The sequence below is a fragment of the Mya arenaria genome, chromosome 7, assembly GCF_026914265.1.
Source record: "Mya arenaria isolate MELC-2E11 chromosome 7, ASM2691426v1".
NCBI lineage: Eukaryota > Metazoa > Mollusca > Bivalvia > Myida > Myidae > Mya > Mya arenaria.
In genome coordinates, this window is record NC_069128.1 from 70859301 (window position 1) to 70881472 (window position 22172).

Below are 22172 nucleotides of genomic sequence, written 5' to 3' on the forward strand. Positions count from 1 at the left end.
AAAATCAGTGAAAAAAATCATTTCCTTTTTTTGTTTTAACAGTTCTTTTTTATTGTTTAAGGTACAGTTTCGTTTCGATCATCCAAACATTAAACTCAGATCACTTTAGTAATGAAGCAAGAACAATTTTTGAGTGTATATTCTTTGTTTTTTTCTACACATTAACTCCCAGATCGGAACGGTAATAAGAACTTATACCGCACGCTATTTATTGAACGTCGTCCTTGACAACAAAGTACGAAACAGTTACGTCCATCACAACCCTCATGGTTGCACTCACGCTACAGCACTCGTGTACACTCTCAAAAACTCGGGTTGTGGGAGCCGTAACTACTACGAAATATAAGCAATAGATTATATCGCTATGAGTAATACCAAAGACATTCAAAATTCAAAACTAACGTACTACTTGCTAAATAGTGTTTGTTTTAATAAACATTATGAAAATCGCATAGAGGTCATTTCTTTAGCCTGGTTACTGATCTTCAAAAACAAGCCAGCCTGTTAGCAGGGTATGGTGGTTGCCATGCATTGTTGCAGTTGCGAAGTAACTTGTTGTGCGTACCCAGACGTCTGATCCAGCACGTAAATTAAACACCCATGTTTTAGTCGTTGACATATATTTAACACCATACCCTATATAGTTGCCAGCAGAATCTCGAGCTCCGTCTCGACAAGGACATCTGCCAATTGTGCACCGTTTTGTACAATTTCTAGGTACGTGTCTGATTCCGTCAACTTCCCGGGGTTGAAAGTCAAGCTAAGGACATATGTTCCCGAGTATGGAACATGGAATATACCAGTCAAAGGGTTGTACATGCTCCCTACATTGGTGATCACATGGTCAAATACGATAGTCTGATGTTTGCCAAGGTTCTCGATTTGTTTCGTTGAAACGGAAACGGTAAAGGCAATTTGGGGGGTCTCGCCCGATCCTGAAAGAGGATGACACACATTTGAAGATATGTAAAATTAAACGTCCTCATTATGGATGGTATATTATGTAGGAGCACACGATCTTTCGAAATCTAACCCCGATGAAAATAAGGATAACAAACCTATCTTTAATATATGTAACGTTAATTAATAAAATTAATATAAATCAATTAATCTTTTAGTTATTAGTTAATGAATTAATTACTATTAAATTATTAATAATATGTATAGATTAAATCGTGTATCGATCAATGAAAACAGAACGCACTAACACTACTATATCGCTCACCTAAAGAACATTTTACTTGTTAAAACCACGAGAACGATCTCATTATATTTAATTACATATATGGCTGTAAGAGCGTTTCTGAACACGTTGAACGACATACAACAGGGCCGATATCGAGAGATTTAGTGAGAAATATGGCTTTTAGAGAGTATTTTTAAGCAGACTTCGGGCGATCGATAGAGATGTAGTACCCCCTTAGTGGTCAGTGAGCTAAAACATTTCCTTACGACGGTGTCTTTGTCCAACTTCCCGTTCAGTCATTGACCCACTCTGAAAAACAAAATTAACAACTAACAGTAATGTGTATAGTATACATCGCACACTACTTTTAACTGCAACTCTTAAGTATCATCGATTATATTTTTTTTACTCATACACAGCTGCATCATGCAGCCCTTCTTTATTCTACATGCGTAGTTTATGGCACATGAAGCTAACCTGACGAGTCTCTATATTTAACATGTTTTTTGGTTATGAGAACCCTTTAAGTGTATCGTTCACGTTATGGAGCTCAGACCTCGAACAAAACATTTTCGTTAGAAAGGTGAACAAAATGATGTTAACAATAAAAACAGATAATTCTGAACATTAAATAAGAGCTATATTGTTGACTTTTATTTAAAAGTATGACAGAAAAATGTCCAAGCTAAATAACTAATTTCAACCAGTTTTAATTTAAGTAAAATAACCCAATTTGAACAAATAAAAACCGTTGCTTATATAAAATCTGTAAACGAGTCTCTTTCAACTTACGGTGTAATTTTTTGAAAATGCGACTTAATTTATTGATCAGAGTTAAGTATTAATTATTACAAAGTTAAATACTCTTTCTAAGGTATTCATTTCAAAATGTTTATTATAGATACATACAGAAACGTTGCCCTTTTGTGATTGTGTGTCTTTGCCACTGTCGTTAACATCAAAGGTTTTTTTTTTCACAAGTGTTTTTTCAACACCAGCCGAGGATTCTTTCATGAGTGCAGCATTATTGTCATGGTTTTCTATTGATGTCTTCTTAAACTCTCCACTGTGTCGTTCCTTCTTGAGAAGAACTTAAACAAACTGTTCCATATTTTGCATTTTAATTTTCATCTCATTTACGTTCATCTGAAAGTGTTTTATTTTACTCAATATGTCATTGTTATCATCAAAATCACCTTGCACCAATTTTTCAATTGTTTCTAGCAGTTTATGTCTTTCCTCTAGAAGTTCGACTCTTTTATCCAAGGAATCAATTTTTCTGTTCATGTCAAACACCATCTTACGCATATCTATATCATTGAGGTTTAAGTCCTGCGCGTTTCCAATTGTCGTACATGCCAACATAAAGGCAATGGGCTTAAGGAACGCCATTTCACAATATATGTCGCACATATGGAACAAACAAACCACCGGCTGATTTATATAGCAAGGCTTATCTAGTCATAAAATCAGTACATTGTGATAAGTATGCATTGCTTTCTTGTCGTGTTAAGCTTATCTTAAAAGCAAAAACACAGGCGTAGCCTGAACCCAAACCATTGTGACGTATAACACTTTCAAGGGGAGCCACTATTCAACTACAGAGAATCAGATCTAGAAATTTTCGAATAATCTATGCTTGAAGATTTGAATTATGGTTAATTAGATACTTTACGTGTCATAGATTTAGGGCTATTAGATTTTCTAAAAATGCCTCTGAGATGATGATTACCCAAGGGGTTTCAATACGCAAGATGCAATTCGTTTACAATATAATATCTACAAATACGTTTGTACGTAACTGTATACAGTACTTTTAAATTCTATTTTATGCGATTTCTGTCATGCAATTGTTCGGGGAAAAAGGAATAGAAAACATTTTATTATTATATTAATGCATGAAAACAAGTATCGCAATTTAAGTGCAAAATTTAACACTAATTTTAAACAAACATTTCAAAATCAATTATGCAAGGTGATGCCAATATCAGCCAACGTTTCTACAAAACGACATATTGCATACCAAGCAAAAATGTTTGATCATAATAAGAGTTATATCTAATGTATATTGCATTGTTTAAGTGGAAGGACTAGACCTTAAAGAAATAGACGTGTGAGAAGGAGAGGATGGGCTCTTGATTCCGATTGTAAAGTTAATTTAAAGTAGGGAATATTATGATAGGACGCTTTTCTGGAGACCTGTTTCGCGTCGAGTTCGGTGTGCCAACATGTATCCGTCGAGACCGCAGGTTGAAACGGATACATGTTTACTCACCAAACGAGACGTGATGCAGGTCACCACAAAAACGTGTTATCGTAATATTCAGTTTATTATATACCTGCCTATCTTATAATTCCTTTTTTTCGGTTTCAATTTGATTTAAATTGACCGCCATCTGTGAAATGTCAAAATATGCAATGGCTTGCGCGTATGAATGTGTTACGTACTTAGCAAAATAAGAAGAAAAATATTTTATATCTTAGCAAAATTAACAAATTGCTGATACTGAAACAATTATTAAAAGTGACAGCACAAAAAAACAAACAAAAAAAACGGTACTTATTTTACGATTATAAACCAATCGTCTTTTTCTGTAGACGTAACGCGACCATTTTTAACAAAGTGAACATTCGTGGGATTTTTGTCGATCATCATATGCAGAATTGAGGTAAGTTCGTGAGTCAGTCGCTATTTCTATCATTAACGCGAATTCAACTTCTTCTTTGTATTGGCGAGCTGCTCATGTGTATGATAATGCTACAATTTTTAAACTTCAAAATGGCAAACATCTAGCTGTCTAGGGAGATTGGAAGTGTCGTCTGCTTCGACCTTTGTGGTTATCCTCATTTTTCTTTGAAGAACTATGTTCCTTAATATTAACATACTTCTAGGCAGTGAGTAAAGTTAGATAATTTTATGTAATATGTATTTTGTATAAAAGTAGACAGGTTTTACCAGTTTTTTTGTCACGCTATTTTAGTAACACGAACGTAGTTCCGAGACTACACACGATACTCGCATGATACGGAAACAGAAAACGACAGTATGGTGATATTTTTTCAATACGGCGTACTATTCACACATTATTTTCACTGTTGGATATGATGCGCAAGCGTGACGACAATAGACCTTTGCAAAATCGCGGTGGAGCGTTCATAAAGCGTTAACGCAGAAACAATATTAGTCGATCTTAAAATATTTAACTAACGCATAAAACGTCCGTAAAAAGTGGGTACATTCCCACCAACGTCACTATCTCTCATATATGACCCAAGCTCTTCAGATATGGCTGCGACGTACAATGTATCGTTTTCGGCCTACACATAAGCTATATATTTGCTTGTATTGGATTGAGTTCATTGTCGTTTGCCTTGTGCCTCTGAACAAGGTTTATCTTATATTTTTCGTCTTCTGGGCTTGTCCCTGTTGTTTTCATTGTTCTATTATGTTGATTCTACTAATACTAACTTTAATTCGATAGTATACATTTAGGGAAACACATTATCACTTACTGAGTGATCATTTTTTTTTAACATTTTGAAATAATAAATTTGCATCTTGATTCAGGTCCGGAGTCTACCACAGCTTCATCTGTAGCCAGACAAGGTTAGACTACAGTGTTTTTGCTGTCGGATATGGCACAGAGAGTGGAAAGGACTACTGGCTCGTGAAAAACAGGTTAGGATAATGAAATATATGTGTTACCATAACTAGCAAATGACGTCATCGTTGTGAGATTAGATTTGTCTTTTGTCTTCCGGTTTTCGGATATGACATTGGAAGTGGAAAGGAAATCTGGTTCGAGAAGAACAGGTTAGGATATAAATAGATATTTGTTACTATAGACAGCAAATGACAGCATCATTGTAAGACGTGATTTGTCTTATATCATTCGGTTGTCGGATATGACATTGTAAGTGGAAACGACTGCTGGTTCGAAAAGAACAGGTTGAGATTTAGATTATTAAGCTTTGGCCACAATTTACTAAGTTGTGGCCGCAATTTACTAAGCTTTGGCCACCAGTCACTAAGTTATAGCCACATTTAACTAAGCTTTGGACACACGTTACTAAGTTTAGGTCGGAAGACACTAAGTTTGGGCCACAATTTACTAAGTTGTGGCGACAATTTTCTGTGGCCACAATATGAATTAAGGGTAGTGGATGTCGCCTATGTGCCACCGTAATAACAATATAAATTGCGTCATATATTTTTATATCCATTTCAGCTGGGGCAAAAGCTGGGGAAATGACGGTTACATCAACATGTCCAGAAACAGAGACAACAACTGTGGTATCGCCACAGAAAAGATATCGACAATTTAGGCATTTGTAATATTTGTATCGAAAAAGTGATCTTGTATTAGAAAAGATTGAATAAAAAAGCAGAACATTAAGGATTTCACTTGTTTCATCACATTTAACGGCATTGTGACCCTGGCATCGACCTGGGACTATTTTTACTAAAATCTTGAGTCTCAATTAGAGACTCACAATCAAATCTGCAGATTTGAATTTAATCGTAAATTGCCATTTAAAGAGTAAGAATGGTAAGAATTGACATATCCGTTAAAATAACTTGTATCCCAATTATTTAAATTGTATTATGTCAAACCAAAAAAATATTTAAGATATTTTGAATATTAAATAGAAATCATTTTTGGTTTTTGTCTCAAACTGAGGCTCAATACGTTCGTGAACATGAACACATTTTTCCCAAAACACTAACTGAATTCAGTTTTGACTTTTTGGCCACATGATTGGACTGTTATTGTGACTGACTAACATATTTTAGCCAATTGCTCGTCTTAGATCGCCCCTTGAAATGGCACCTGGTTCTTTCTGTTATCTTTGAATATACTGAAGTATATATACAAATCTAGCAATGATACATTGTTTAGCAAGTTGTCAAGGCATTTGAAATTGTGAACCATGCATGTCTATAGATGGTAAAATGGGTTACTGGGAAATTACTTTAGTTGTTTTGTAACACTTGGGCCAATTATGTACGCACCAGTTGCAAACTTAATTCGACATTATTTACAACACATCACGAGTTTTATCTTTTGTTCAGCCAATTAGCAACCTATCATACGACATGGTAGTACCCAATTCGACTTTAGCTACAACACATCGAGATAAAAACAACATGGGCTTTGTCTTTTGCCCCGCCAACAAGCAACCTATCATTCGCCATGCTATTACTCAAAACGAGGAGGTAAGGAGGTTGCGAAACAAGTCGTGTATGCATATTTGTAGGTTGTAGTTGAGTTTAAATGTCATTTGCGAGAATCATTTTTAGGCTGTAGGCCGCTAGGCCTGCAGACTTTTATAACCGTATCTTGGAAATCGTATCGGTAGATCGACATGACATTTTTAACTTTTGTCGAATTAATCCGCGCACGGGCGTATCAACCCCAGCGCTGTTAGAACTGCGGTGGTCACCGACCTAATTTACATTAACATTTACATCGAATGTACCTTGTAAGCATCTGCTATAATAGCTACGGACTGCTTTCTGCATATTAATTTGCTTGCTATAAATAGCACTGTAATAAGTTTTCAATCTATGTTTTATAGGCGGTTATTATAGTTCGAATAAACTGCTTTTTGTGTAATATTACGCAATTGAAATTGTACAAAAAGCAATTATTTTAATATCGGTGAATTGCAGAACGCAGTATAAAAAGCAGAATCCTATATACCTATGTTAAGATTTAGCTTCGGCCGAGGACCGATATTATCTTCATGTACATTGAAGTTAAGAATAGAATGTGGGTCATCACATTCGCACTGGTTTATTCTACGGAAATAAACACTGAGAAGTCGTTAAAACCCGGAAAAAATATGGATTGTATTATGATGCAAATATTTACACCTCAACTTCCATTCCTTAAATGAACTGCCTTTCGGCAATTGCGTTCATCAATCGATGAACGCAACATCTTCGGATATGTTCGGATCGTAATTCATTGCATAACAATATACATGAAAGCTATTGATCTTGTTATTGGTTGTATTGTGTATGCAGGTCCCGTAAAATATAGATCAACATTTTTAAAAGTGTTAGTTTATTATATTTTAAATATATTGGTACCAGAAGTGTTTCAATTTTACGTTTTAAAGTGATTTCAAGTGGTTGATCTTTTCCCACGTTATTGTGACGTCATTTGAAAAAAATGTTTCCGGTTATAGTCGGGTCGTTCTATTTACAGAATGGGTAAGAACGGATTACTGAAAGGTTTTCTTAAATGAAATGAAGTATTTTTTTAACTATTCTTGAGTGAAATAATGATCTATTGGTGTAATTATAAGGAATGAATTGCGGGGTTGATGTCATTATCGGGGATATGAACGCAATTGTGTCGGTCAAAGTACGCTTGGAGTCCTTTGGACCCCACACACATTGACCAACTCAATTGCGTTCATACCCCGATAATGACATCAACCCCGCAATTCATTCCTTAAATAAATGCTAATAAGGCGTACACTATCAATTCATAATGTTTTAAATAAAATCATAAAACATTATTTTATCCTACAATCAGATTTTGGTGATAAGAGTTCATTCATAAGCATATTTTCTATGTTTGAAATGTTTAAATCGGCTATTACTTGACGTTTTTATTATTGAGATTGTTAGTTTTTACTTGTGTTTGTAAAATCTGTGTCGCATAAAACCATTCTCTTGTTTAAGAATAAACTAACAAGCTTTTAACCACTACTAAATGAATATTATACACTTTTTCCATTCAAATCAAATCGCTTAAAGCGTTGACAGGCTATCGACCTGCTATAATTTGTGTCATAGTCATGTAGTGCCGAATGAAACGGAAAGTATGTGAATATTTTCCAGTATGTCTCATTAATTTCAGTCCAATATCTTTAGCATGTAGCATAATGCATATGCATTTAGAAAACAAAAACTGATATATATCCGTTCATTCTGTCCACGATTGACATTATTAAGATACATGTACATCAAACAAACAGGGAATAAATAGTATGTGGATGATTCGATCGAGAGGTATTTGGCGTTGTAGAAAGAAGCCTCAATCATAAGCGTTATTGATATGTCCAATGCATTTTGTTGGGATGCATTTAGTTTCGCAGGCATACCCTGGTAGTAAATACGCCTAAGTCAAGTTTGGAGTGAGGAGTAAATTTTACTAAAATTCAATAATGCTTTATCCGTGGCAGTGCATTGTTTATGAAACCAAAGCTCCAGATAAGGTTTTATATGATATTGAGAATTACTCAATACCTTATAATTAACTATTTTGCGTATACCACATTTCAAGTGACTTATTCTTTATGATCTCATTGAAAATCAATATTAAACTCTAAGTTTCACGAAGGAAATTATGAGCGAGCATATACTTATACATATCTTTAGATGTTTATGTTAATAATTATATTTTACAATTACATGACTATACTCACAAAACGCTGCATGTCGAAATCCATAAAACGCTTTAAGCGCTTTGATTCAACTTGTTCTTGTACACTCGCTGTTACTCGCATAAACTGTTGTCTTCGTGTTATCGTTCATGTCATTATAAACATGTAAATTTCACATATATCCTGGATGACGTAGTGCTCACAAATATATATACATGTACACAAACCTTGATGACGTAGTTCAGACAATTCAGTCCACATGTACAAATACCTGGATGATGTAGTGCACAAAAATATTGATGGGGAACAAGATGTCTCAACAAATGATAAAAATACCCTTAAGCAGGGTAATGTATCGCCCTGATCCGAATCAGCAATTGGTTATCCTGACTCTTCCTCTGACGAAGTCTCTAGAAGTCAATATACATATATATATACATATATGAAAATAGAGAATTCGAAGTCGTATATAATCAGAAATAACAACAGTTTTGTGTTATCAAAAAAACTTTAAAACCTTAACAAAACAAATATATGGTTTTAGCGAACAATTACTTTGTTTTACGTTTACCTAGGTACAACTATGGCTCTTAACAGCAAATATCAGTTTGTTAGTTTACACATGTAGTTGCAAAAAAATGATGCTTGTTTCTATGGCGACGAGAAACAGATATTTCAACACAAAGCATTCACAATAAGATATAAACACAAATATAAAAGTATATAGAATGGTTTAGCAATCATGTCATTCATACCATTTAACAGATGGGCACATCTTCTGGAATAGGATTGAACGTAAACCTAGTTAAGTTATTCTTTTCATTAAATAAACATTTCTCACGGTTTTATTGACAATCGGTGCAAAACGTTGATTGTTTTCCTCAGCCCTAAAGTTAAATAACTTTAAATGATCAAATCATGTAATTATATGTCCTTTGAATGGCACCGAACTCTACCATTTTTTTTAATCACGGCATAATCATTCTCCGGTTCTTTTGCAGCTGCATTCCGGCTACCGTTGAGATCTCCAAAAGTATCATATCAACTGTCGCCATCTGTTTCCGTCTTTCCATAAATATTTTCCGTGTTAGAACCCTTCAAATTATTTTTGTTCAATTGATTATATGTGTTATCGTTATCTCCGCAACGAATATTGCGTTTCCCGTTTATAATGTTACTTGTGATATCATATCCATTTTCAATTTGTCTGCCTAACATTGGCAGAGTTCCATTTTTATTATTAATATGGTCATACTCATTGTATAGATGTAAAGTGACTTTGTTATAGTTGCTATCTTGCTTAGCCAATTTAGTCGCGGCAAAGCCATTTTTGGCATCGGTTGTGTCTTAATCGTTAACTATTTCTTTTTCTGGCGTTTCGGTCTAATCATAATGGTCAAATTCGGTCGCATCTAGCTCTGCATACTGATCTGCATCATCTTTATTCACTCCGTCAAATGTCCTTTCAAGTGCAAGATAAGTATGATTGGAAGCTGCCAAGTCATGCATTGTGTTTGTGGTAGATTCAAATATCGGAGTTGACATAAAGGAATTATCGGTCGCTGTGTCTGCGCTATGATTGCTTGTTTCCTCAGTTTGTTTGTGACATTCCGGTAGAAATCCCCTACAAAGTTAAAAAAAGATGTAGCATTATTTACAATAAGCATTTGTTTTCACTAGTAGGACACATCCGATATTATGAACAGAGTTTCACATGAGGTTTGAGTAATGTCCAAGACTTAAGTTTTTGCACGACAGCAGCATTGACGAGGAACTAAGGGTATACTTCTACTATATGCTTTCCGGTGATTTGTGGCATACAAATTTTTGGTGCTCAATCGGTGAAATATATTACGATCTTACACTGAAATAAACAATTATCCTCTATATACCTACGTTTTTTTAATTTACATACGCCACGCTAAAAGACTCATTGGTATATTATGACAAATATAATATATAAACAAATACAGTATGAACTACGAAAACAAATTTAAAATGTGCAAATTTCAAATGTGGTCATCCAATAGTGACAAGGTATTAACGGGTAAGAGAAACGCCTTAACCGTTTTAGGAAATTGAATACAGCCTTACTAAACTACAAGGAATGTGGACTTTTATAACGTATGAGCAACATCATAAATTATGGAGGCATATACTTAAATTGTGTAGTATTGAATATTTTACCATCTATGTCCAATTTTATAGAAAAAAATAATAATTTGTCGAGTAATAAATATTTCATTTGAATAGCTATATAAAATTTAAAAAATGGTCCTACCTCCGTTTCAAGAACAGCAGCACAATGATCGCTCCAAGGATAAGTAAAACTAGTGAAACGGACAAACCAGCTGCGAGACCGGCCGTGGATCCTGCAATATAAGAAATGAGCATGAAGGCTTTTAAATAATATAAAACAACACTAAGTAGTACCTACTTTATGAAGAAAAATAAATTTTGGAATTCTTATGTCTTATGTATTTAATCAATGTTTAACCAAATAGCATTGTATAAATGCCCACTTTGTTCCTTGTTTTTTCTATTACAATATACAAAACATGACTTTCATTGCAGGTTGTTGTCTTTCGTTAAATATCTGTTTAGGCCTAAGACGTATTCGTTTGGCTACTGTAGTTTCCATTGTATGTTTAATACATAATTATACGCATAAGTGTTTTTAAGGGTAAAATTTTATCAAAACATTATCGGTGTAACGATAAACACTTTAAAAGGTTTTATTACTCATTCAAAAGGCCTGATCTGCATTTACTGATTTTTTTTTCATTTAGTTTTATTCATCAGATGTAAAATATACATACATATTTAATCTCACTAAAATAAAACATAAACTAAAACACTGCCACTCTTCATTTATGTATAAGAACCATTTTCCCAACAGAAATATATTATGGATGGCTATAAATATACCTGCGTCGTCTGTGCCTAAAGATGTCGTTGTTCCTAACGGTACTGTGTACAATTTGGTTGATGCTGTTGTGTTCGAAATTGCTAGTTAACAAACAAAAACAAACAAAGCTACTTTTGAACTACATGAAATCACGATTTCTACACCAGTATTTCATATTTTTCAGATATCAAATTCTCGACATCACGATTTCATTTGCATGAAATAACGATTGCAACATTCTACAATTTCAGCAGCTTCATATTTACGATTTCACGGATTCATTATTTTAACTGCACGATTTTATGGTTTTGAGTTCAGGAATTATACAACTCGACTTGAAAATTGATCATGAAATCGTAAATTCGTGAAGTTGAAATCTTGAGGCTTAATTTGAGAAATGGTGAAAATATGAAATAGTAAAAATGTGAATCCGTAAAGATAAAATTCTGAAATATGGAGCTGAAATCGTGAATTCATGAAGGTTAATTCCTGAAGTATAAATGTCACCACGGGTTTTCAATTTTTGCTTTACTCTTCTTGTTGTTGCCTTTCAACCGGATGATAATGAGTAATGCTGTTTTAAAACGACATTTTTTGTTATCAGGGCTTTGTTTCACAAACATAACATTACATTTACCAATCGTCATCCGGGTATTTTTGTTACGTTTATAGAACAGTACAAACTCCAGGGACGAGGCCACCAAAAAATGCTTGTTTCAAGGCACATGGATCAATGCCAAACAGACACACCACGAAAATCACTACTTCACAAAATAGATATATGCAAGTCGCTTATCATTAACATATCGTTATCAAAACGCCATAGAACGTCAGTGAAGAAAATAATTTAACTTGTTAACATTATCTCCAACAAATATTTATTAATATAAGCAAAGTGAAATGTCTAACCATCATCGGAGCCAGCTTAAACGAAGACAATAATGTTTATACAAGCCGAAACACTATTCGTAATAACTTAATTTAGTACAAGTCTTATTACTTTCTCAATGACACGATGTATACATCACATGCAAATAAACTCAATTGCCAGAGTAGTCAGAGTACCTGAGTACATGTAGTAGGCAAACTGCAAGTTAAACTCAATCAAGTCACCTAAATGAATTAACCCCGTTGTGACTCGCAGTTTGCGTTTTACTACGGTGGTAAAATATTTAAAATTCTTAAAGATGAAAACGTTTGTTTTTCTACGTTTCTCACGCAGTTAATCTTCTTTTGGCACCCTCTTAAAAGCAGTCTTCTCATACCTCCCCCGCCGCAACGAATACTTTGCTAACTACTACGCATTATTTAACCCCTGTGTGATAAACACATTACCCCATATTGCTTAAATGTTTTTTTATAAAAAATATGATAATGTTTGATTAAACGCTCGGACTTATATATTTTTTCATGTTTTTATTAAAGAAATTAATATAATGAAGTTTCCGAGTTAAGACGATAAACAAAAACTTTTTTCGATTATTAATGCCTGAATCAATACTGATTCTGTAGAGACTTATGCATTTTTTTCATATGCTATTAAAATCATTAATTAACTACAATGAAATTTATTTGTAGCAGTCAAAATATCAACTCTTCATTAATAAATTGGATAAGATTGCACATGCTATTGAAGTATTGCTATAAAGACATATTACACACCTCACGCGATGACATATTACATGTTACAGAGATGGATATTGATCAGCAGAAAGTAATAATATTTGACGATGATGTTTGTGACAATAATATTTACACCTCAACTTCCATTCCTTAAATGAACTCCCTTTCGGCAATTGCGTTTATCAATCGATGAACGCAACATCTTCGGATATGTTCGCATCGGAAATCATCCCATAACGATATACATGAAAACTATTTTTGTTGGTATTGTGTCAGCAGGTTCCGTAAAATATAAATCAACATTTTAGAAAGTGAATTGTTTTTATTATATTGTAAGTGTATTGTTGCCATAAGTGTTTCAATTTTACGTTTAAAAGTGACGTCATTTGAAAGAAATGTTTCCGGTTACAGCCGGGTCATTCTATTTAAAGAATGGGTAAGAAAGGATTTCTGAAAGGTTTTCTTAAATGAAATGAATTAGTTTCAATTATTCAATGAAATAATTAACTATTGGTGTAAAAATAAGTAATGAATTGCGGACGGACTCCACACACTTTGACCAGCCCCTCAATTCATTCCTTAACATGACATAACTGATTGATTTATTCAGGGCAGGCATTAACATTGTTGTGTATTTTATCATTCTCAGTCATTCTACAAGTCACTTAAAGTGTGAATTTGCTCCCATTACATATTTTTGTTATCCCACTCGAAATGGAAGTCGAACAGTATTTGCACTGAGCAAAATATTCAAAAACATCTTTACAATTCTGCATTTAAAAAGCCATATGGTTTCATTTATTTAGACAAACAAAGGAAGTTAGTTAAAATATTTATTTCTATGGAACAATATTATATCATATGGTTTTTTAATAGTATTTCCGATATTCAATGCCTATATATGCTATGTGTCACTTGTCTTGTCACGTTTTTCATAGCTTGTTCAATCATTATGGCTGTAAGGCTTTGAGAATGATTCCTCTAAACAAGGACATGTACTGTGTTTACACTTTTTTATTGTTTGCAATTAGATAAAATTACAGTGCAACTGTATTTATTGTTAATCTAACAAATAATTAATAATTTATGGGGATGTATAGAACTATGCAATCTTTACTTCTCAAGATTACGAGTCCGGTTTTTACAATTATCGTGAAAACGTATAGAATAAACACTTTATGCGACGTAATACATTTTCTATTACACTACTTCAAAAAACTAACCTGTATGTTTGTTCAATGAGGTTATGCTGGTGGGTGGGGTCGTTTGCGTCGAGCTAAATGGTGTTGTTTTGGATGTGCCTCCTAAAGCTATGTGCATAATAAAACATCGCTTGTTAATGAAGTTAATTTCATTATATTAACAAGACGAATTTGATGGAAGACATTGAAGACGAGGTTGTTTATTGATCTAGGACAGACCTTTACTAAAAATAACTTTGGAAAAAACGAACCAAATCTTCGTTTAACTATGAAACATAAGTGTCTACATTAAAAACATGAAGTAGTAGAAAAATGAATTTATTAATACGATTGCAAACATCGCACAAATCTTAATCAGGGACGATGAAGTTGATAACAATTAATTATTATGTAATCCCTATTCTGTAATGAATAAGCAATATATGTTTACTTACGGGAATGACATACGTTATGTCTACGTTGAGTCCTATCTTCAAACACAACTGTACCATTTTTTTGCAAAACAGCGACCGCGACCGCAGACATTTCGTAGGGGTTGAAGTTTTCTGTATAATTATTAGGTATCTTTGGAACAACTGATTGGGTAAAATGTTCCAATTATATTTCCAATGTTTTTTCATGAGATATTTTTATTCATTTGGCTCATAAAATGTATATATAACATACTCTGTTATGACTATTCATAAACTTGTTTTCTTCATCCGTTTGCCCTAAATGCTTTATTTCATGAATATCTATGCAAAAAGCTACAGAAACAAGCTCAGTAGCAAACGTTTAAACATAAACCCGGTTTAGTGGCACTGGGTAAACGCCATATACATAGAACATAAATTCACAAACAAGAAACATAGAAGAAGAGCACAAAACTCCACAAACAGCACATTGCATACATACTATATATAAAAATAGGTATGTGTATCAAGGATTGTTAGTTACCGCCTTGGAACGGTCAGCAAAATGTAAATTTACTGGGGGTTTAAACCAGTTTATGTGCACCAACCTCACTCTTGAAATTGATAAATATTAGCAAAATGTCATACCAGTTCGTTTTATAACGGACAATTTCCTTATGACCCCAGTCCAACGCTCCAGTCCGGAAACATTGCCAGAAAACGATGTGCTCAATATGCTTGTATATGTTGCTGGATATTTTCCGGCAGCAAAACAAGATTCCGATGCAGTAGCCCACGTCCTTTTATACTCAGAGTTCGGAATTACAGCAGATTGGGTATCAACTGCAGAATCAATATAAGTAATGTATATTATATGATTTTTCCCTCTGGGTTCCGAGCAATATTAAAACAACTAGTTAGTCATTGTTAATCAAATTTAATAAGAAGATTGATTATGACAATTATATGACATCTGTTGCTTTAAACCATCAAAGGTTAATATCACAGTGACCTTAAGCAACACAATACTTTACGATCAATACTTTAATAATGAGTAGTCCGGATTCCTCAATTTTCACAATTTGTCATATGTCACAGTGACATTCCGTTATAACATGCAATTTGATGAAATACGAATGAGGCCATGGCATCAAATGTCAAAATATAACAGAAAAATAGTAGAACAACAAGTAAGGGCTAAAAGGTAAAGGTCAATATAAACCTTAAAGTTTACTTCGATTTTTGATCAAAATTGAAAACCCCCAAAATAAGCTATTGTTTTGCTCTTTTTAAAAGTAGCTTAGCACAACCAATTAGATGACCCGCATATAATTCGGATTCAAAAAGTCAAGATCACTTTGAAAGTGCTGCTTTTGAAAATCGTTGGGACAAGTGGATATTGATATATGCACTTCCCACTTCATGCACCCCCCCCCCCCCGTTGTTGTTGAACTATTTTCTTTATTGATCATAGTGTTTACTGCTTGTATCATATATGCTATAAGTGTACGTTGTTATGTGACGTTAGGTGTCTCGTAGAAAGTTGTTTTGCTATTTGATCATTTTGCTTTTACACAAGCTCATTGTTAAATGTTGGCCTACTGGGTTCGTCTTTGAATGAGATATTATAACTTACAAAACTCTACATTTATGTTATCTGTGTGCTTGGAACAAAGCATATTTGCCCAGCTGCATTCTTATTTATTCAGCCTACTGCTGACTGAACTCATGTATTCTAAAACTCTCTTCTGCGGATAAGCCCCTAGTTGTATAGCCTATGCATAAACAGTGTGGTAGATGTATGTGTTGCTTTATAATAAGATGTCATTAAATGGTCAGCGTTATGAAATACAATTAAAAGACGAAAACAATTAGGAAGTCATAGATGGCAGATTTAGTCAGAGATACTAAAAAATTAAAGTGTGATATAATTATATACATCTCCAAGACTGTTTTATCCCATTACCTTTTAAAAATGAAATGTCCAAGTAATAAGACAAAGTTAATGGGAACATGTCTATATTTCCCTCTAAGTACTTGGATGTACAAACACTAATAATATTAAAACAGCTTTCGATACACTGTCGACATTATCTCAATTTTAACGTGTTAATTCTTTTCAAGTTGTTCATTTGATCCTATATTATAGTAACAATGACTTCTAAGCCTTTCAGATATTAATATTATATGATTTTACCTTTACTAGAAAAGACTACGCAGAGAAGAAATACGTTTATGATCAACAAACTCAAAACTTTACTATATGTAGACTATATTGAGTACAAATGTTAGATTCTACTTTTAAAATACAGACTAGATAATGTTTGTGTCTTGGAATGTACATTTAATTTATATCACATAAAAGAAGGCATGTTTTACATCATTATCATCGGATCCGATTTAACAATTTAAAAAAAAAAACTAACACGATAAAATGGGATAAATCGATGAATATCCCTTAGACCATCAATTATTTCTGGTAATAAATGATAAAAATGTGTTATTAATTGGGTTAACCATATACCTGAAAAGTTATGGTTATTGCAAAGGGGTTGAAAGGAAAATTCTTTATCCATGCATGTTTTCCATTTGAATATGTATGCGTCCGATGGAGTATTATTGTATGTGAATGAAAGACAACTGCATTCAATCGACGTACATGTGTCGTCCGTCTGTGATATTACTGAAATATGTATGATTACTGTAAGGCACAATTTGAGGTATGATAAAAGCAGTCAGATCTGATTGTAATCATTTGCATTAATCACGCATGCGTGTACCAACTGCACGACATGTACACGGCTTTGGTTTGTCACTAGTTCAGGTACAAAAAAAGCATCGACATATCTTCTAAATGCGAAACATTTTGTATTTCGTATAGTGAATCTCTTTTATCCTTCACGTAAGGTATGTTATACAATTTTAATGACAAAATACTATGTCACAAGTTTACACTATGCTAGTATAATAAATGCTACTTGTAATAATCATTTATCTATAGAGTCAAAACAAGAGCACAAGATTTTAAGCCTTAATTTATATATTCTACTTCATAGGGAGACATCTCCTCAATTTGTATACAGAAATAATAATATACGTACATTAAACTACTAACTTACTTCTTTCATTGTCTGTGTTGTATACAGACATTATATTGGTCTCTGCTATTCCACACGGAAATTCAAAGTTCGAGTCATTGCAATGTGAATTACAAGATATGTTGGCAAATACTGTATATCCCAAGGCACATTTACATGTAAGGCCCTGGAAAAGATTAGTGTGTATATTCGCTACATTCATACGGAGTTTTAAGTGTTTCAAGATTTTACGCATCCATATAATAAATAAATTAGTAAAAAAATACAATGAATTAAATGTTATATTTTCTTACTGTATTTGATTTCCATAACCCGAAGGTTTTACATCCTGTAGCGGATATGCAGTCGCCAAGACTTTGTACGTCATAAATGTGCCCTTCATACTGATCCCTTCGACCGTTTCCTAATTTTGCGTTCATTTGTAAAAATACTTCAAAAGGTAGCAACTTTACGACAATGCAATTCTTATAAAGTGATGCATGCACACACACCACGTTTCAAAATATATTAATTAAAATATATTTAATGATAAACATAAGAGCAAAGACGGCTCGGGCTTGTATACATTGCGAATGTAGCTGTAAGTGAACACAAAGATAAATGGCAATGATTCCTAAGCTACTACAAATGGTCAATCTTTACTTGCCGACATATGTGTAGGTAACCATTGCTTGGTAATAGCCAATCCAAACACCTTTCCCAGGAATTGCTAGGTTCGAAATATCCTCGGTTGAATCTATAGAAGGTGTACTCCCGGAGAAATTCAGAACTGGAAATGCTAATTGACATAAAGCGTTTCCCCATGTCGTTGGTTGCTGCTCGATTGAATAACTATGCACTGAAAAAACACAAGAAAAGACATTGACATTGATCCCAGAACGGTTACAAATATATAAGGAGTGAATATTGGAAATGAGTTTCTGAAGAAGCGTAAAACATATAACTAGCATGACCCATAACTCACTGTTTATAACCTGTCGCCCGGTGATTTACAATGGTGTATTGTACTGTTAATAAAATGATAATTCTTTTAAATCAGATGAATCTCGATACTGGATACACCTCAAATTGTGCCGTGTTTTAAAATTAGACGTGGGTGTGTGTGTGTGTGGGGGGGGTAACTTGGGAGCCAGTGTGTGTGTGTAAAGGGGTACATTTGTACAGATATCTGGTAGAACTTTGGCTTTATAACATTGGTGTTACCCCACTTAAACATTGAAAAACGTCGTTGTATAACAATTATCTTATCCCTTCCTCAATCCGGGCATGGAACTCACCCAGCAATGTCCATAAGAAAGAGCTCAGTTCAACGCTTAGTCTTTTCGCGTCCTTTAGCTTTCCTTTCGCGAAAGTTCACATTACCGCACCCATCGCCACTGTCGTTTCCACAGAGACGTTTCATCCTCATTGAATGTTTATTTCCAAAGAAATGACAATACACTTGCTGATTTGTCCAACACCGAATTCCAACATGATTCATTCACCAACTGATTCTTCAAAATAGCACTCAACAAGTAAATTGACTGGAATTTCTCTCCAATATTGCGATATTTTTGTTGTTTTCTTGTTATTGTTAATTTTCATAACTCAAAATGCTGGCTTCGGCCTCCACCCATTTCGAACAGCCCCATTGCATACAATACCCCAATAAAATGCAACATGTCGAATTTTAATCCTTAAAAAGAAGAAAATGCAATGGTTTGGCTACGACAATGTTATGGACATACCCATATCAATGATTTAAAAAGTCAGATGGGTACAGCTGTTTCGACCATGGTGAGATTAATGGTCAAAACAAGGTCACCTGTCTAAATCATAACAGGATTGTCCTAATGGCAATATTTTATCTGTTTCAAATTCAGCGTCAGATCAACACTCTTTCAATTATATAATGTATTACTGTTACTGTAATGAAAATAAGAACAATACCACATGAAGTTTATCTGGATAAATTAAGGTTATAACATATTTGTCCGAATGTCAATGATTTAGCAGTGTTTCAAACTCGGAGTAAGATCAAGTGCCTTTCACCAAGCTTGTATTAGAAATGATTTGACTATGACTGTAATTTAAATTAGAGCAATACCATTATAAGGTCATATAGTTTACATCAAACATATTTTCTTCAATTCACAGGTAACAGGAAAATGTGTTCTGAATTTTTCCAAAACACATCAGAACATTATTTTACAAAAAAACACAAAACATTTTAAGTCTCGGTTAACAATTCAGAAAATCCGAAATAAACACCGACTTCATCAATTTACAGAATTGTTATATATCAGTATTATCAGGTTTATTCGAAACTTATTCCTTTGAAGTCCAAAAAGTTTGGAGATCGAAATATTTTTTTGATTATCTATACTCTTCAAAATAGCTACATGCGAGTACATTTATCAAAACTCGCCATCTGTACATCTTGTATCGCTGCGCTGAGTTCTCATTTTCTATCATTGAACTCTCAATTATACCACCTCAATTCGTCCAAACTTTTATCTCTAAAATACCTTATTTTATAACTCAATCAAATGCAAAATGCAACTTGATGTACGTCATGCATCTTAAAATGCAATAATAAGTTTTATAGCCGACATTAAGTTGTTTTGAAATCATTTCTTATACAATTCCCTTTAATAAGACACTTTTATTTACTACTTGTAGTGTATCCGTATTTGATATGAATATAATTTTATGACGAAAATAAACGAAACGGGAAATAAAAGACAATTATACAAAAGAAAAGTTATTAAATGTCAGCAGGATCATTAAAGGCAAGGTTGCGTTACACTGATATTCTCAATCATTCCATCAGTACTTAAGTACTGTGCACTAGGTATCTCATCCCTTTAAAGCACTTGAAAAGAACCGAGGCTGTCCAACAAAATAACGACAATTTTTTAAAGAATTTTGAAATCACAAAGAAATAAATACATAGAAAGAATAGGATAGAAATACTGACTTGTCTAGCACGAAATATATATGCTCAAACCTCTAACACCTCTTACATATTTATAAAGAATCTCTTGTAAGCCTAAATCTTATAATCTTAATTGTAATTGAATTTGCCCTAAATTGACAACAGGATAAGAACTATTTTAATAGGTTTTAGTATTCACCATGAACATACTGAACAATAATCTATTCTAGACTAGATGCTTAAAATACATATTTTTTTCTGTACGACAAATTCAAACACTATTGCTCTACTTACCTAGAAAATGTATATTTGTCCCAAAAACAAACCAAAATAAAACGATCATTGTCCTGCCACATATATAAATAGTTTAAGCTATTATCGTTTCACGGTGTGTATATATACATTTTATACCATATTTATTATTTAAACACACTATATACGTCTGCTCGTTATGGTAGAAAACACAGGTTTAATCCAACCGACTTCCTTGTCGATAAATACGCTGTATATCATGTCATCGAATAAGGCAATCTTGCATTACCTTGTCACGGAAGTTCATGAAACAATTATTGTATGATATTAAACACGAAACTATTTTCTTCCTTTTTACGTTTTCGTCTACATGTAATTTATATGAAACTAAACTGACACACCCTTTGGCAAACTTTTATCATAAGTATTGTATGTATATTAAGTGGAATCAACTGGACGCTACCATTATGGAGAACTTAAAAATAAAATCAAAACATTCAACGGCGGAAATCACACGCTATTGAAAGCGATGATAATGTTTAATAGTATTTGGGACAGTTTTTCCGAAAAAAGATTTAACAAGCATGCGAAGATGGTAACCAAGACATTTGTCAAAAATATGTTACTGTATTTCTGTATCATTTTTTTTTTGTCAATTTAGTTGCCAAGTTGAAAAAACTTGCTTGCGTTCGCATTGTTTAGATTTTCCGTGTTCTTGTCATCCTTGTTAAAAACGTTAGAACAAAAGCTAAGTTGCCTGAAAACCTATTGAAAATCCCAGTAAACATCCGTTTAAATGAAGTTACACGGACAGTTTCTTTGCTATCTGGCCTAACTCATGTTTAAGGGGTCACGATAACTTGTGATCCTTATATCACTTCAAAAGATTATTTCGCTGCTGAGCTACTCTCTCTGTGTTTTCTATTCCATCACTTAATTGGTATGATCATTTAAAGATATATTTATGTTTTAGTTTATAGTTTAAACAAATTTCTTAAAGTCTGATTGTGACGAAAGCTTACAGCATATAGATTCACGCCTGAGCTCGTTTCCTGGGAGAGGTCATATAGGTATACTTGGTGTGAAACGATCCCGCAACCACTTGGATTAAAGGCGGATACTACTTAACCACTCTCAGCCTTGTGATGCTTAGTATATTTGTTCTAAAGAAGCATGCTTTAAAGTTCAGTGTT

At 33.6% G+C, this 22172-nt stretch overlaps 2 protein-coding genes across 5 annotated transcripts; both read right to left on the bottom strand.

The window, feature by feature from the left end:
• Positions 1-636: 636 nt before the first annotated feature.
• On the bottom strand, positions 637-2578 carry LOC128241393 (EMILIN-1-like). Its single transcript, XM_052958312.1, has 2 exons — positions 2383-2578; positions 637-935 (listed from the first exon to the last, which is right to left on the bottom strand). The coding sequence occupies exons 1-2, from the start codon at positions 2576-2578 to the stop codon at positions 637-639; spliced, it is 495 nt and encodes a 164-aa protein (XP_052814272.1).
• Positions 1474-21164, bottom strand: LOC128240997 (uncharacterized). 4 transcript variants are annotated; one of them, XR_008262346.1, is made up of 12 exons: positions 21022-21164; positions 18457-18648; positions 18104-18213; positions 17832-17976; positions 17237-17395; positions 15361-15555; positions 14755-14865; positions 14342-14428; positions 11516-11596; positions 10869-10959; positions 8630-10211; positions 1474-1495 (listed from the first exon to the last, which is right to left on the bottom strand). XR_008262346.1 is itself a non-coding variant. In XM_052957982.1 (11 exons), the coding sequence occupies exons 1-11, from the start codon at positions 21068-21070 to the stop codon at positions 9971-9973; spliced, it is 1461 nt and encodes a 486-aa protein (XP_052813942.1). In that variant the 5' UTR covers positions 21071-21164; the 3' UTR covers positions 7698-9970. The 4 variants fall into 4 exon arrangements, 3 of the variants coding, with proteins under 3 accessions (XP_052813942.1, XP_052813944.1, XP_052813943.1); XM_052957982.1 differs by lacking the exon at positions 1474-1495 and having other exon boundaries at positions 7698-10211; XM_052957984.1 differs by lacking the exons at positions 1474-1495; positions 17237-17395 and having other exon boundaries at positions 7698-10211.
• Between the last annotated feature and the right edge of the window lie 1008 nt (positions 21165-22172).

Coding starts and splice junctions, on each gene's coding strand:
- LOC128241393 (XM_052958312.1), bottom strand. CDS start 2,578: ATGGCGTTCCTTAAGCCCATTGCCTTTATGTTGGCATGTACGACAATT. Junction 936..2,382: donor AATTGAAAAATTGGTGCAAG/GTGATTTTGATG, acceptor ATCCTCTTTCAG/GATCGGGCGAGACCCCCCAA.
- LOC128240997 (XM_052957982.1), bottom strand. CDS start 21,070: ATGATCGTTTTATTTTGGTTTGTTTTTGGGACAAATATACATTTTCTA. Junction 14,866..15,360: donor GTCCGTTATAAAACGAACTG/GTATGACATTTT, acceptor ATAATTATACAG/AAAACTTCAACCCCTACGAA. Junction 10,212..10,868: donor CTGCTGTTCTTGAAACGGAG/GTAGGACCATTT, acceptor TTAACTTTGTAG/GGGATTTCTACCGGAATGTC.